This window comes from Vidua macroura, chromosome 20 (genome assembly GCF_024509145.1).
Source record: "Vidua macroura isolate BioBank_ID:100142 chromosome 20, ASM2450914v1, whole genome shotgun sequence".
Classification (NCBI taxonomy): domain Eukaryota; kingdom Metazoa; phylum Chordata; class Aves; order Passeriformes; family Viduidae; genus Vidua; species Vidua macroura.
This window is the reverse complement of record NC_071590.1, coordinates 8,433,045-8,450,085: the sequence shown is the minus strand read 5'-3', so window position 1 is coordinate 8,450,085 and position 17,041 is coordinate 8,433,045. Positions and strand designations below refer to the sequence as shown.

General features: G+C 44.7%; 1 protein-coding gene across 1 annotated transcript in view; it reads right to left on the bottom strand.

The window, feature by feature from the left end:
* VPS53 (VPS53 subunit of GARP complex) overlaps window positions 1-17,041 on the bottom strand; it is a 63,401-nt gene that overhangs the window by 13,687 nt on the left and 32,673 nt on the right. The window contains exons 13-17 of the mRNA XM_053995706.1: window positions 15,589-15,683; window positions 10,537-10,779; window positions 8,957-9,104; window positions 8,022-8,104; window positions 4,466-4,544 (exon numbers count right to left, since the gene is read on the bottom strand). Of these exons, the coding sequence (XP_053851681.1) occupies window positions 4,466-4,544; window positions 8,022-8,104; window positions 8,957-9,104; window positions 10,537-10,779; window positions 15,589-15,683 (648 nt within the window). The remainder of the gene's footprint in view (window positions 1-4,465; window positions 4,545-8,021; window positions 8,105-8,956; window positions 9,105-10,536; window positions 10,780-15,588; window positions 15,684-17,041) is intronic.

Sequence of the window (17,041 nt, the reverse complement as noted above, 5' to 3'; positions counted from 1 at the left end):
GAAAACTCATAGGAAATCAGGAGAGGAAACTGGGCACATATGGAAGATGAGCTTTTTCCTTTGAGGGGCTGTTTGTCCTCAAACTTGTTTTCCCAAGCTCTGGATTTTGCATATAAAGTTTTTTTATTCCTGGTTTTAATTTAATTTAATATGGCTACTTTGCCCCCTGCAACTCAGCTGACTCAATTCCATCCAAACAACACGCAGCCTGAGTGACTTAGTGGGAAAGAGAAGCCAAATTCTTTGCAAAACCACAGTGTCTGAGTCTACACGAGTCCCACTCAAGCTGCCTTTATTTAAACCAAACAAACCAAGCCCCAGCCTGCTGATCTCACATCAGCTGGGTGGCTGGAAGGGATCTCTCTCTCATCACCTGCTCCACAGGTTTTCATAAAGTCACAGAGCATCCTGAGCTGGAAAGGACACACAAGGAGCATCAACTTCAACTCCTGGTCCTGCACAGACACCCCAACAATCCCACCCTGTGTCTGGGAGTGTTCAAACACTCCTGGAGCTCTGGCAGCTTTGGGGCTGTGACCAGTCCCTGGGGAGCCTGGGCAGCAGCACCCTCTGGGGAAAAAACCTTTTCCTGATATCCAACCTAAACCCCCCCAGACACAGCTCCAGCCATTCCCTCAAGTCCTGTCACTGGTCACCTGCTTTTCTACTCCTCATGGTACTGATCACATCCAAACAGAATATTCTGTGCCCTTGTCCCTGATGGATTCACACATTCCCTTCTTGACAGAGCAATCCTCACCCAACACACCATCCCCAGAGAGTGGGAACAGCCAGAAAGTGGGAAGGGACTGCTGAGCTGAATTATTGCACCAACAATGAAACAGTAGCTTTTTCATTTTGTTGGTCATCATTCCAAAAGCAATACTTTACAACCAAACCTTTAAAGCATGAACAGTAAAAATAGCCCTTTTGTGTGTGTGTGTGTGTGTGTGTGTGTGTGTGTGCATGTGGGTGTGTTTCACCCAAAAAAACCCACCCAGTAGCTGCAGAGAAAGGAATAGCACACATACTGAAAAGTCATCAAAAGAAATATGAGCCCAACTCTGCTGGTAAAGCTTTGTTCCTGTCGTTTTAGATTTATTCCTCTTTTTCCCTTGTCCTGTGTTTTTCTTGGGATATCCACATAGTTTACATACACAAGCTGGAAATGAGTCCAAGGAACAGGAGCTCAGAGATTTCATGCAAGGGAGAAGCCCAAAGGCACCTGCAAGCTGGGAGGACACAGCAGGGCTGGAAGAGCTGGTGCTGCCTCCTGGTTCTCACAACAAAACACAGGGTTTAGGTGAAAGCAGGCAGGAGGAGAGAAACCCTGAGCAGACCTGGGCTGGCACTCCACAAGAGCTGTGCTGCCTCCTGGTTCTTGTGGCAGGCACGTTCTTCTCCCTCTCAGGATTTTTTCATAGAGGAGCACAGAGAGAAGAAAGAGAAAACCATTTCTATTTCTGCTCCTTGTTTTTCCCATGTGGAATGTGTTTGGAGAGTTGTTTACCTGGGGTGATTGCTTGGTTGGATTCTGGTGAGGATTGTTTGAGCCTGATGGCCAATCCAATCCACCTGGGGCTGGACTCTCAGAGAGGGTCACGAGTTGTGGGTTAGTTAGATATGGTAGTTAGAAAAGTAGGTTTGTAGTTTTAGTATCTCCTTTAAATAATATATTAATGTATTATAGTATAGTTATAATAAAGAAATCATTCAGCCTTCTGAACTGGAGTCACACATCAGCATTTCTGCCCACCGAGTTCACCTGCATTTACAATAGGTTCTCACAACAAAACACAGGGTTTAGGTGAAAGCAGGCAGGAGAAAGAGAAACCCTGGGCAGACCTGGGCTGGCACTCCACAAGAGCTGTGCTGCCTCCTGGCAAGGGCAGGGGCTCAGGAGTGGCACAGTGCTGTGTCCCCAGAGAGCCACCAGGTCCCTCCCCGTGTCCAGCCCTGCAGCAAAGGGGCTGCTTTGGGATTGAGCAGAGGATGAAAGAACCTTCAGCTCTCCCTGTTCCCAGCAGCATCCCACTGCCAGCTTCTCCTTGCAGGCTCCATCCAGCCTGGGCACCTGCAGGAAGGGCAGGGAGGGGAGCGGGGAGTGCTGCTGGCCCCGTGGCTGGGGACATGAGCTGGGCTCTGCCCTGTCACGCTCTGCACATGTTCCAGGGTTCAAACACTCTCCTGAGGGCTTTTAATTAGCAGCTGGCAGCTCTGATTGCTCTGCTCTCAGGGTTTTTTCTGTGTGTGGAGTGGAGAAATGATTAAAGCCCCGCTTTGTCCACTCGGCTGTGAGGACATTGGGAATTGCAGCTGGGCCAAAAGGTTTTAGGAAAATGTAAAAAGCCAGCAAGAGGTCGATGTGAGGCACTAAAATGTCCCCCAGCCCCACTTCCAGGCACAGTTTTACATATAAATTGATGCTTAATTCAGCATGTAAATCAAGCCTTAGCCAGTGCAATCCATAAACTTAATTGGGGCGAAAAGATCCCGTGCAGATTAGCAGTTTCCTCATCCCAGAAATTAAAAAGGAAGCACACCAGGCAATGTGAGTGCCTGCTACAGATCAGCACAAACACATTAACAGCTCTTAGTTATCCAGACTATCACAACAGGGGGTTTAGGGCAAATTCTCCTCCCACCCACATCCCAGCTCCCTGTCCTACAGTCACGTTTAATCATCCTACACCTGCTGTAAAGTCTGAGTAAGGATTATCACCTACAAATTTTGTAATATGGGGCCTTCTCAGCATTTACCATTTTCTTCAGAACACATCAAGTAAAGAATAATGGAAACCAAGCAGCATTCCCAGCTGAAAGCAATATTCCTGATGCTGTTTTGTGTGTTAAATCTCTCAACGTGGCCTGCAGCCAAAGTGGATTGAGAGGTTTAAGCATTTCATAATTTACCTCTATAGTTCCTGAACATTTTTGCAAAGGAAAAAAAAAACCCAAAGCCAGACTCCAACAAAGGACTGGGAATGTTCAATCCTGGAGGACACCAGAGTGAAGTAAACGAAACAAAGCTAAACAAAGGAAGAGCCCTAATGGAGTACGGATCTTGAGAGAGCAAAACTGGAATGGATCAGCCACACAATCTTTATTTCTTTAATATAGGCTGAAATTTTACATTTCCAAATACTACCTCTGTGTTTAAATAATTACATGCATTTCTTATTGAAGTGTCAGAGTAATAACCCAGCCCTGAAGGAAAGAGAGGAGGAAGGTGAAGGAAAAAACCTCTTGCACCAAATCCAGGTCTAATAAAAATCACATAAAAGCGACTCTGTCTGATGCAAATAGTGGAGTGTGTGCACAAGTGACAAGTATTTATTTAGCTAATTTCATAACACTTAAACTTGTTTATATATCATCAGTCCCATCACATGTGCTGCATTTTACCAGTGTTCCAAAGACAAAAATAAATGGCCTACCAGCTGCTGCTTTCTCAAGGTTGTGGTTTACTTGGGTATAAACAGTGAGAGCTAAGTGATTTAAATATTACTGCACTCTGTAGGTGCAGGAGATCTGAGGGGCTGCCACAGCACACAGGCAACACCTGAAGTGCCAAGCACCTTCCTAGTGGTGTTATTTGACTGGGCAAAAAAAATCCTCTTTCCATTTGGAACCTGTACAAGCTCTATTACCAGCTGCATTCTACTTCAAATATTAGCTGGGGGTGGTGGGGCTGCTTACAGCTGGAATATATCATAAAGCAGAAAGCTATTAAAATTCATGGCAGCCAGACAGTGTGTTGATCCTATAAAAATGGAGCTCTATGTTTAATATTTCTAATTAAAAGGGAAAAAAAAAATAGTTCAATCCACTTTTGTTGTCTTCACCTCTGTCTAAAGCAAGTCTGGGTTTTCACAATACTTTGGCAAGGAACCACAGCTCTGCATTTCAAACATATAAAAGCCAGCAGTGTAACTGCAACAAAATCCTTAAGCTCCAGTCATAGGGGCCTCTCCAGGAATGGCTCCATATGTCCTTGAGAGGATCACAGAAGCAATAAGGCTCAATCTCAATTCCACATCACCTCCATTTGAGCACCTCCATTTAAGAGCCCCAAACAAGCAGGCTGGTAAAACTCCCAGCCAAAGAAGACAAAGGGGAGAGCAAACGTGAAGGTGTGTTTGAAATTTCACGCTGACAAAAGTTTTTCCAAATTTTAAATGCTCTCGCTGGCATTGGGAGTGGAAAGAGAAAGCCATGAGTACTTACTGAACGTATTTCATTGTCTGTAGGTTTTAATGTGGTGCAAAAAGCCTGAAAGCTCTAATCTGAATAATAAGAGGGTTTGGAGTGAGGGATGTACTTATAAATACAGCAATTGCTGCTCTAAAAAGTAAAGAAAAAAAATCAGACTAAAAGAATGTATCAGTCGTGAAATGAAGCAATCAAAGCACACAAGAACTCCACGTGGATCTTTAGGTGACCTTTTCTGAAAATCCAGCCCTACCTTGCTCATAGCAGTCAGGGCAGGGTCACAGGCTGCATCCAGGTCCTGCACTAACAGCTGGATGCTGTTGGAGATCACACTGCAAAAGAGGGAAAAAAAAAAAAAAAAAGAATCAAGCAGGAGTTTTAGAATCACACTGAGTAAAAGAGTGCCAGAACTGGAGTGTTTGACTGTGAGAGGAGGAAAATCCTCTACTGGCTGACAGCAGCACTGTGGTGTGAATGCACACAGCTACAACTTGTACTGAGGAGGAGCTGGGAAATGCTGCAGGGAGCTGCACAATGCTTTAAAATGGGCTCCAGGGGAGACAGGATGTTTTTACAGTTGACCTTTCTCTGTTTTAACACAAATAAGGGGTTGGGGATCAAAGGTGGCAGATGAAGAGGAGAAATCCCCAAGTATCAAGCCCAGACTGGGATTCAGCTTCTTATTTAATCCAGTCTGTGTAACACCAACATTTCATCATCTCTCCATTTATTCACAGCCAATATTCTACTGCTCACAGGAACTTGCACAGAGGATTTTAAAAATGACATCTGCATGAGTTCTGTGTCTCCCATGTGTGAAGATGAAGGCAGATGTCTTATTTACACTATGTCTAGGACTGCTGCCATCCATTGTTTGAGTTCCTGAGACATATACCAGACTAAAGGACACATTAGTCAAACACATTTTCCTCCCTTCCCCCTCCTTTATTTTTATTTTTTTTTTAACAGCATGATATTGCTTAGAGACATATTTAAGGCCATCATACTATGATGGGCATAGAGGTGCAGCTGATCCTAAAACAACAGCCAAGAACCTCTGCCTGCAGAGCTCAGACCCCTCAGGGGCACAGGACCAGCACTCCCACTGCAGACAGCCTCTGCTAGGAGCAAGAACTGATTCTGTTTCCCTAAGCACAGTTTTTAAAAACAGTGTCAACTTTAAATCTGCCACAGATGAGTGTTTACAACCTCAGGATTATATTTGTAAGAAGTGGATTTTACTTTTGCTCTTTCCCAGATGAGAATCACAGGACTGTGAGAAATCTGAGCAATGCTTCCTCAAACCATCCTTCCTCCTCCTCGTTGTCTTTGTGAAGTTTTGGGTACTACTCTGGGGTTCACTGTTCAAAATATTTGTAAGTGTCCACCTTCTCACTGAGATATGGTGTCACACACGTCATTCTGACCTGGGTTTTGTTCTTCACCACAACCCAGAAAGGTTGCCTGGTCCCTTTCCTACAGCTCCAGCACACAAAGTCTGGAACAGGATGCAAAGTAAAAGACTTCCTTCAAAGCAATTAATTTGTTTGTAAAGGCAAACTCATCCAAAATTAGTTGGAAAAATTAGTATGTGAGATGAAGCAACTAGAGGCTTCAAATTACACCATCTAAAACTTGCATTGGGATAAAAAAAGCCCATGACTGTTTTCTGCTGGTGCCTCTGCTTCTGCTGGGCACTCCAGAATCCCCTCCCTGGGGGATTCCACCAGGCCAAGGGAGCCAGACTGAAATAACCAGCCCTGCAGGGCACCTGCTGCCACTGATGGCAGGGAAGAGCTCTGCTCCAGCACCAAAGAGCAACAAAAGCTCTGAGTGGATGGAAAGTGACCCCACCACTTGTGTGTCCACGCTCAGGAGTCTGTCAGAGGCTGGGTCACCAAGTGCAGGCTCTCACCTGAAAGCCACAGAACAGGGAGAGAAACCCATCTGTCTGCATTTCAGAATAAACACCTGCTGTGCAGGGATGGTGCTGCAGCAGGAAACGTGCTGGGAACACAAAGGATCACGACATGCTGAGAGGGTTCAGGGCTGGTTCACTTCAAATGCTCACCCCAGGCAGCAGTGGGTGACTCCTCACACAGTCCCTGACACGCACAGAAGGGATGGATCAGGAAACTGAGGCATAAAGGAGCAGTGCAGCAACTGCAGTGAGCCCAACACTTCAGGGGTTCTCTGAATGCTGCCCATAATTTCACAAAACAGAACAGGGAAAAGATGGATTTCTGGATTTACATTACAACCTTTTTTTTTTTGTTGTTGTTGAACATCAAGAAGTTCTCATAATTTCTCCCACTTTCCTCAAGAAACTGCTTTCACCCCAAGGATAAACCCCTCCTTTTCTACACATTTAGGGTGGTTCTGCACTCTCCTTTCTCTGATAGAAGAAACACTTTCCAGGGTGCATGAACAGAGTTTTACCACTTATTTTATGACTGCCTAACAAGACAGCAGATCCCAGAAGAAACCACTTGTTTGATGTTGAATGAGCTAACGCCAGCGAGGTTTATAGCTCTGACTTACACTGACAGAAGGCTGGACAAAGCCCTCAGCTGGAACAGAATGAAAGTCAATTAAAAGCCTTTGTTACAAGATATATCAGCCCTGTCAGTTGGACTTTAAACCTGTCCAAAGCAGCAAACGTGAGCTATACATTAAACAACTTCCAAAACACTGCACACTGGCTGTCTGGGACCCACCACCTCGTGAGGCAGCCACTGTGGAGATCCAGCAGCCACTTGAGCTTGCTGCTTCCTGCTGGCAAAACTCACCCCATACTTGTCCACGTTAAGAAAACCCCATCTTATGGCACATTTTATTTCTCCTTCCCTGCTACCTTGCTTGCTTTGGCTGAGTGGACACAGCAACCCTGAATTTCAGGCTGGGATTCACTCTTCAAAAGGTCTGAGAAGAGCCTGGAGGGAAGGGAGTCTCTGCAGCCTGGAATGGAGCCTGGGACCATGTAAAAGAGCTGGATGGAGATTCAGTGGGATCCTGTCCACTGCAGCAGGAGAGGAGGAATCACAGGAAGGAAGTCTTCTGAAAAAAAATATCTTACTGCTATCTGGGCTGAATCTTTGTTTTAGGGAGAGGAGGAGCTGGTGACAGGGATTATTTTCCCAGTCTTGCCAAGATATTTTTTTGTCTGATAAGAGGCAAAACAACTTTTGCCTCAATTTTCTTGTCTCAAAAAATACATTCAATCTGTCTGTAAGGGGTGGAGAGGAAAGGATGTTAGAGCAAAATATTTTTAGCACCGCTCCATGAAAAGTTATTTTAATGAATGATAATCTTCTCTCAATTATAATCCCCAAATATAAGATTGGATCAGTCTTTTATGTCATCTGAAATGGGGTTTGATCATACTGACAAGGCTGCTGATTAACAGGGGGAAGTTAAAGCAGGAAGGAATGTACTGAAATAGCTTCCTTTCTTGAAATGTAACAGCCACCTCGCAGAGCTGCCAAGATGCAAATGATGTTTCAAATGGAAACTCACTATTTCCTTTCCCTTTTCCAGTGCTCTTGTTCCTTTGGCTTGGACCATGGGGAGCAGCTAAAGCCTGTGCTAGTGCTGCTCTTGGAGCAGCCAGAGGATAGCATTCCCTCACTGCCTGTGCCCAGGCCGTGGGTCTGCGTGGATCCTGTGACAGGATCTCAGGATTGTTTTTACTCCAGGATCTCAGGATTGTTTTTACTCCAGGATCTCAGGATTGTTTTTACTCCAGCACCATCTGGCTGACAAAAGGGGATGTTTGACACGCTGTGGGAGGAGGCATGTGCTGGACATACATGCTGAAAGTGTCCATCTCTCCTGTCAGGTTGATTCTCTCCATTAGGCTTGTATCCACTTTTTCTTTGAGCTTCTCTTCCAACTGTTGGGAAACAAAACAAGCAACAGGGAGATCAGGTTTCTAACTCGAAATAATCGTTCTTGAAAAATCATGCCCTGGAAAGGTCAGCTTCTTCAAACTTAATCTGGGACCAAACCATATCCAAAACTCATCTAGTGACACTGGAAATCTTTCCTTCTTGGCATCCCAGACCCTGTTGATTTGCCAGGATGGCCCATGGTGGCTCCATGTCCTCAAAGAATTAAAGCTCCAAGGTCAAATATGTAACTCTAGTATGACATGCTACCGTACTAGCTTAACACTGTGGCATCTGTCCTGCTAATAAAGATGTTTCTCAACTCTCTGCCTGTGCCCAAACTGCAGAGGAGGAGGAGGATTGCCAGACCTAGTGGTGGAGAGGCCTGGATAGAGCCAAACATCACAGCTCATTCCTGACCCATGGCATTTTGGAAGCACCTGAATGTAACGAGTGGTGTGGCTGCAAATCACATCAGCATAAATTCCTCCTCTCTCCACTCCACATTGCCCCAATATTTCATGCAAGCATTTTCCCAAAAGTATTTTGAGTTATTGTTGTGCTTGTTTTTATGAAGGGGAGATAATGAACCGAGAATCTTTAAAAAAAAAAAAAATTGGTCCCAAATCTAAAACAAATTACGTAACAAGTAGAAAAGGATTGAACCCAAAACTGATGCTGCAAAGCAGGATTACAAGCAAATTACTTTTCTCAGAAAATCAATACTTTTCCTTCTTTGAAATACAGAATGAATCATGTAGAGCTCAATAATCAATGGATTTTTTAGTACTTTTGGCTGTCCCAGTCTCCACAGCAACACAGAAGAGGGGCTGGTGCCTCCTCAGAGGAAAACTCACCTGCTGGGTGGTGGCCAGGCAATACTCTGCAGTGCTCAGGATGCTGCAAATGAGGCAAAGTTCTTCTAAAGTAAACTTTGCCACTTCAGAGCCTTCCTTTTCTTTCAGCAAACTTGTGATGGTGAGCCCACCACTGCTGCTGGTTGTCCTGGAAAAAAAGAAACAAACAAACCAACCAGATAAAACCTGTGAGGTTTTTGAGAGTACAGACACTCAAGGTGCAAAATTAATGCTGGATTTTAATGCCATGAAAAGGCTTTATGACCACAACCCAACACCCTGTGCAATACAGGGCATCAAACCCACAACTGCTATTTTAGTGAAGGATTTTCTTTTACAAAGAGCTTTGTACCAGGTCTTCAAGCAAAGGACAACTCAGTCATTGACAAGAAAATAGATTAGGATGCAAGTGGAACACAGTCTTCCCCAGGTAGCTTCACCTTCACTGCCAGTTATCCAAAATCTAATTAAAGATTACAGAAGAATCTCAGAACTATCAGGAAATTTGTCATATTTATCTCTGCAGCACTAAACAGCTGTCCACATGCATTTGAGACTTTGGCAGCCTGTTTTAAAAGCTGATGGTATCAATAAAGTAAATTATAGAAGATGTGCCTTCCCCTCCACTGTCTTCCAGTGAGCAACGTTCATGTATCAACAAAGAAACTCTCAGAGCAGTTTAGAGGCAGGAAATTCCCTACCTCTCAACTCTTTATAATCCAAATCCATTAAAAAAAATAGGACAGTGATATTTATCTTGGACAGCAAAAATGGAGCACTAAAAAAAAAAACGTGGATAAAGAATGCAACTGAGGTCTAATGGAGAACACACATTAAATTTATCTTTCCACTTGTCTGGATGGAACCCTCTCCCCCCTTCCATCTGTGAAAGATTTTACTGGTTTCAGAAAGTCATTCTGCTGCTCCCAGGTTTACAAAGGAAACAAACCAAAGATGTTAAATGGCAAATAAAATTATCTGCAGTGGAGTTTTGGCAACATCTCAGGAGCACCTTTAGCCTGTACATTGATCCATACTGGTGCAAACTCATTATGATTTCCTTTCACTGGATTCACATCTACAGATCTTATTTATACAGAGATAAAATGTTCCAGAGCAGAGGGAGGTACAGGGAAGCACTTCAGCATCTCAGAAATAAATCACCTTCATTATAAATTACCATATAGATGATGCTGGGCTAAGGCAGCTCGGAATCCTTGGTTACCCAAGCAGCAATTCTGAAAGCCAGGCCTCTCTGAAGAGACTTGGGCTGGCATTTCAAAAGGAACTTCGAGAAACTGCAAATCTGACTGCTAATCAAAGCCAAATATGAAGCTATTCTCCAGAGACCCTTAAAAGAAAAACAACGTGTGACTGCTCATTTGCTCTCCTGCTTTTTTCTCTGTGCAAAATACTGAACTTTGGAGAAAACCATGAAGCAAATGGAGTGATCCTGCTGCTACCTGGGGTGTTTGACAGGGAAATGAGCGTTCACAAGGATCTATTTATTAATTATCTTCACAAATCACCAGCTCCTCAGTGCAGTGGGATGTCTGCAGCACTGGGGATGCCAAACTCACTTGGGCAGGTTTCCAGAGAGGATTTTCCAGGCGTATTCCCGCAGGTACTTCTGGAAGATGGTGGTCAGGGCTATCATGGGCTCACCAGTGCTGAGCTGGGAGCACTGCACCATGCACTTCTTGTAGTACACAAAGAGGTCAGCACAGCTGGGCAGCACAGCTCCTCCTTCATCCACGTTGGGCTTGGGGGGACCCTGAGCCTTGAAGTCAGCCACAAACCTGTCAATCAGCTCGCCCAGATTCCTGGGGTGGGCAACAAAAACGTATTTGAGTTTGCTGAGGGAGGAATTGGAGTGAAAAGAGGGAATAATGCTTAGAATGAGATGCCCTGACTTGTGACACCAGCAAGTTCAGGTTTAGCAGCTGGGTATTCCCAGCCCTTTCTTATCTCCAGGCTCCCAGCACAAAGCTCACACAATTCCACAGCCCAAACCTTTTGTGCTCAGGAGTTTTAGTGGCAGCTTCAAATCTGTTCTCCAGCCACACATAAAAGCTCCCAGGTCTGCCAGGACTCAGTGCAGCAACAATTGATGCAAGTGCATTAAACCTGTGCTCAAGTTTCATTCCTGGCACCAGGAAAAGGAACAGTCAGGCTTCCCATCCCAGCAGACCTCAGGGAATGTGGATTTTGAAGGGATGTGCTCAAAATGGTGTGTGCCATTTCTTGGTCCCATTTGGATACCACCTGGTTTTGCACAGCTTCACACATCCTTTAAAGAAGTTTTATTTAGCATGAGCACAAAGTGCACTTCCTACTTAGACTCTTTTTAAAAGCACAAAAAGCCCTCTTATTGTCTCCAGTGATTCATGACAGCCTGGTCCTTACTCAAATATTTCAGTCTTTAGGCAACAATAAACTTCACTCCATCGTTTCACCAGGACAAAAAAGCTTTTGAGCATGGCAGAGGGCCAGAGCCATCAACACAGGACCAGAGAATCTTCTGAACTTGGGGAGTTCCTCAGGTCCTACTCCTCCAGAGACAGCACATCCGTGTTGGAGACCCAGCCCAGCTCAGCTCCATGGAATAACCTTTGCCAGATGAATTCCAGCAATAAACCTCCTCCCCCAGGCACACTCACAGCCTTCCTCAAGGCAGCTTGGATTTTGGGAAATAAGAGAGGCCTTTCAGATGAGAGGTACTCTGCTGACCAGGAGGAGTTCCTGTATTTTATATTTCTAGTTTGAATATGGTTTTCCCACAGCTCTCCCCTTCCCATGGCACAACCTACACCTTTGAGGGTGTAATGGCTGGGCTGTGCCATGATCCAGGGCTCCTAAGGAGAAAGCCAAATCCTCAGGAGAATGGCTGAGACTCTGCAGCACATTCTCACCTTTACCAGTGAAAGGGGGAAAACCCACCAACAACAACTTTCCCCCAGTTTCTACCCCTTTTTGCTTTCCCTGTTGTGAGAGAGAAAACCCCTCTGATTCCAGAGAATCAGAGAACCCACAAGTCAGAGAATTCAGAGAACTAGAATTCAGAGAACCCACAAGTCAGAGAATTCAAAGAATCAGAGAATCCACAAGTCAAAGAATTCAGAGAATCAGAGAACCCACAAGTCAGAGAATCCAGAGAACCAGAATTCAGGGAACTCACAAGTCAGAGAATTCAGAGAATCAGAGAACCCATAAATCAGAGAATTCAGAGAACCCACAAGTCAGAGAAGTCAGAGAACCCACAAGTCAGAGAAGTCAGAGAATTCAGAGAGCCCACAAGTCAGAGAATCAGAGAACCCATAAATCAGAGAATTCAGGAACCCACAAGTCTCTTCCCTGATAAACTCAGAGGTTGCTGCCTCACCACAGGTGATCTGCTGGGCCAAACTTATCTCCAGAGATGTGCTTGGAATATCAGGACTCTCAGTCATGGAGCAACACTGGTCAGCTTTAGCCAGGCTGTTGCAAAGACAAGCAGCCCCTTTTTCCATGCCTATTGCTCGAGCACTGCACACAGCTCTGCTTCCACACTCCCAGCTCCTCAGCTGTGCTACAAGCACTGTAAAAACATCAGGCTGCTCCACTGATGTGATAAATCCCCACGCTGGCAGCAGCAATTGAAGGCTGAAGCGAAGCATTGATTGTGTTGGGCCACAGAGAAGCAGAATTTACCTCCCTCTGTAGCTGTAGCAGAGCCAAACAGATGGCTGCTGCAGGAGGGCTCACACGTGCTGCAGCCTGCAGATCCCTGCAGCTTCTCAAGGAAAGAGGACGTGGCTCACTCCTTGTCAAATTCAACAGCTGCATCTCCACCTCTGCATCTGTGCTGGGCTCCAGCTGGGCAACAAAGTGGAGCTTTCTTAGCAGTCACCAGCCACTTGATTTTTTTTTTGCCTTCTCTCAGTCTCAAGACACGGTCAGGAATGTCAATGGCTTTTGTTTCTTTATGCTTAGCCCACATGTTCTCCTCTTCTCCGAGGCAAAGTGAAATGGATCTGCGTTTTCCTGCTCCCCCAAGGTCTTGTCAACTGGGATGCAGGAGAAAATGCAGCTGTTCAGAAGAGCTGGGAGAGCAGTGCTGGGGCTTCACGCTTGTTCTGATCCCAACCTGGATAAAGCTGCCCATCAAACCAGGCTATGGGGCTGCTCCTGTTTCAGAATGGCACTGGTGCAAGCAAAGCAGCAGGATATTGTGCACTAAAAGAACTAAAACATCATTAATGCACACCTTGGCTGATGGCAAACTTTCACGTGAGTCTCAGCTGGCCCAAATGTGATACGAAGGCCACAAATCTTTGTGTGGTACAATAGGAGCACAGAGAGTCTGGCAAAAAAAGCTGCTGGGAGATGAAACAGGCAGAAGGCAGGAGAGCTGCAGAAAATCAGTATTTTCTCCACAGACTCTGCGGAAAAGCTCCAAGAAAATTCTCTGGTGGTGCAGATGTGGTATTTCCTAACAGTAGCATATTTATTGGGAGTGAGAACTCGCCAAATCTAACCAAGAGAAAGAATGAAATGAAATCACATAAAGGGAATTCTATTCTGCTTCTTTTCATTCCTGCATTCCTCTTCCTTTGTTTTTCTCTTTCACTCGACCTGTTCAGGGTTGTTCTGCACCTCTGGCAATCAGGAGAAGAACCAGGAACTCACAAGCAGCAGGAGAGAAGAACAGAGTGCTCAGGAAACTGGGTCTGCCCAGGGCTGTGAACAGAGCAGTGGCACTGACACACCTGGAGCCCTGCAGAGCAGTTTCCATGCACTGGGGATTTTGGAAGCCTCTCTGCTGATGAGGCTGCAAACACACAGCACAAAGTGCCAGTTTTCCAAGCACTCTCGACTCAGACGTGCCTTTGAGCAGATTTAAGGAGGGCTCTGCACACTCTCAGCCCTGCAGACCTGACAGAGCTCTTCCTCCTCTCCAGCAGAACAGCTCAGATCATGTCTGTGTGCTCCTGCTGCTCCAGCTGACCACGAAGGAGAGCTACAGATGCACATCCCAAAGGGGCAGGAATGAAGTCTGCTCTGCTGGTCAGAAATCTGATATTTACTCTGCAGCTGAGGGTGGAGAGCAGCATCTTTAAACTCCTTCTTTCAGGTGTCTCCTCTTAAACTGCTACAGGTTTTGGCACTGTGTTTCTTTAAATGGGTATGGAAACAATTTTTTGGCAGAAAATGTCCAGGCTTTTTTCTGCCACAGATTTAAGGCAATGATGAACCAAACTATTGCTCTCACTAGTCAGAGCTCAAACATACAATTAATGATCTAAGCAACATCTCATTTTCAGACATCAGCAACACATTCCTCAAAAGTTCAATCAAAGGAAGAAGAAGAGAGAAAATCATGAAGGAAAGCAATTTTTGGCAGTCAGGGACAGCATGGGGAATACTGTGGCAGTTTTTCTTTGAACTCCCTGCAGCTTGTGGCTATAAAGATAATATAAAACATCTCATGATTGTAAAGGAAAAGTAGAAGGGAAAAAAAAAAAAAGGCAACTGAAGGGGCTAGGAGCACAGTGGGGTAGAATTACCAAAATGGGGAATAAAATGGCCCCCAGTGAGAAGGGAAGAAATACTCAAATAAGTCTGTGCTCAGTTGGCTGAGGGCAGGGGGGAAATATCAGTTTCCCTTTGTTATACTGCAAAGCAGAACCTAAACCCAGCAGGACACAGCACTGTGCAAGGTTTCAGCTATTTAATGATTTTTTTTTTTTTTTAAGCATAAAAAGTTGATGGGACATGGAAAAGCTTTTTCAAGATGCTTATCGTGGAGTTTGGATAAAATCAGGACTCTACAAGCCTCGAGTTAGACATTCTCTCATGTGCAAAGCCTTGGAAGATAGAAGAGCACACAGAGATGAGATACACCAAGTAGGCACCTCCTCCTTTCCAGCCACTCATCTGTGCTAAAAGACTAAATTGAACCTTTTTTCAACTATTTCCTCTCTCAGGTGGCACTGCAATTGTTACTGAGATGTTATTTAAACCCTGTGTGAGTGGAGGTGCATAAGGAAATGTGGTGAGAGCCCTGAAAACTCCTTTCATTCAAGTTGTTTTGCTGCAAGTCAAAGAGGAAGATGAAGAAGGGTGCCAGGGATTAAAGCCCCTGACAAAGTCCCAGTCTGTGAGCAATGATAATGTTATCTTACAACCAGCTCATCTACAGCAGCTTTCATCTAAGGATCTCCAATAACTTATTCCTACAGAACAAATCTTGCAACTCCTCTGCCACGAAGCCACATGTGTGTTTTACAGAAAACCCAACCCTGTTATTTGTGGAAGACACGAGATGAAAGAAAGACACATGTCTGCACTGGGAATTGCAGAGGCAACAGAAGTAATTTCAGGAACTCTAAGCCTCTTCCAGAGGAAGGCAGCAGGCACCACTCCTGCAGCCCTTTGCAATTACACACAAAACCAACCCCACAGCCCTCTGAACACTCATTTTCTCCAAGCAAAGGCCCCACTCAAAGTTTCTTGAACCACAAACACTGCTCCTGTTGAAATCAGGCAGCAGAGTTGCAATACATTAATTTTCTGCAGCTTGAGTACAGAATCCAGCACAACCCAACACATCCAAAAGCAAACAAACCCTGAAGCTCAGGCTGGTTACTCACTTGTCCTGGGACTCGATATACACATAAAGGTGAGGCTCAAAGCACTTGGAAACAATGCCATGGAAAGGATTGTCAGGGACCTTTGGCTTCTTTGGCTGCAAGGAAACATTCAGAATGTTGGTTCAAACCTGCCCTGTAAGACCTTGAAGGAACAGCAATGCAACAGCACAGAAGGATTTAAATCTTTAGAGATATTGTAACACAGAAATTTGCTGTCAAATCATCGAAGCATATAAATGTCATTATATCCAAGTCTTCCCTCCTTCTCAGAGAGCTGTTAGCAATCCAAGGAATTATCTTTCCACTTGTAAAATATTCTTAGCCTTAAAGAGAAGGCTGCTCCAAGCTAACAGATTTCAGCTGAAGAATCTTAATGCAGTTTGCAAATAAAATCTCCCCTGAATCCTTCAAGCAGTAACAAGGCTCCACTAGTCCCCTGTGAAATAAAATGTAGCAGTTATTTGGGAGCAAGATTAAAGAACCCTTACATTTTAGAAGGTCAAGGGCAATAACTCAAAGCTATAGGCTTCATCTGAATGAATTTTATTTAGATAAACAGCATGTAATTACTGGAGGAGCCAGAATTATACAGGCCTGCTTTCACTGTGAAACACGTTTCTGGGGATGCAAAGATTTCTATTTTTAAATCACATTTAGAGCATTAAGCACAGGTGCCATGTGGGAGCCATCCTGTTTACCCTCATTTGAGTTCAGTGCTGCACTCTAACCATGGCCAAGCACAGCTCACCAAAACCACTGGGACTACTCACACACTTAAATTTGTGCATGTTTAAGTACCATTAACTTAAATGGTACTTAATGGGCAGGGCTTTAAACTCTTTTTTGCCTTACAGCTAGATTGTTATTATTCTTTTTTACTAATAGGTAATTTCTCTTGTTGCTTCCCAGCAGATCAGCAACTTTTCACTGGCTGCAAAGAGAGCTGCAGTGACTCTGGAATGGAATTCTTGCTTCTCTCTCCACAAACAGCCAAGATCAGCTCCCAGCCAATGAAGATATGAATTTTTCCAGCTGATTTTTTTTTTTTTTTTTAGTGCAAGAAAAGCCAAACCAAAGAAGCAAAACCTAAAGGACTTTCTCTCCTAAACAACAGAGGAGGTGGCACTAAGAATTTGGCAGAACTATCAGAGTGTGACAGGGCAAACATTTCTCAGCAACAATTCAGCCCCAACTTATGGCTGCAAACCTAAAATGAGGAAATAGTTTTATGGAGGCCAGACCACCTCTGTGAGCCTTGAATGAAGAATTTAATAGCCTTGGGACAGAACCATTACCAGGCATCCTCCACCCAAATCCCTCTGCCAGTGCCCATCTGTGCAGGATGCACTCACTCATTGGAGCTGGGAGGAAAAAAATGGTTGGGAATCACAGAAACCTCCCATCTGCCAAACCCCTGGCGTGGCAGTGCCAGCACAAGGCTGCAGATTCACCA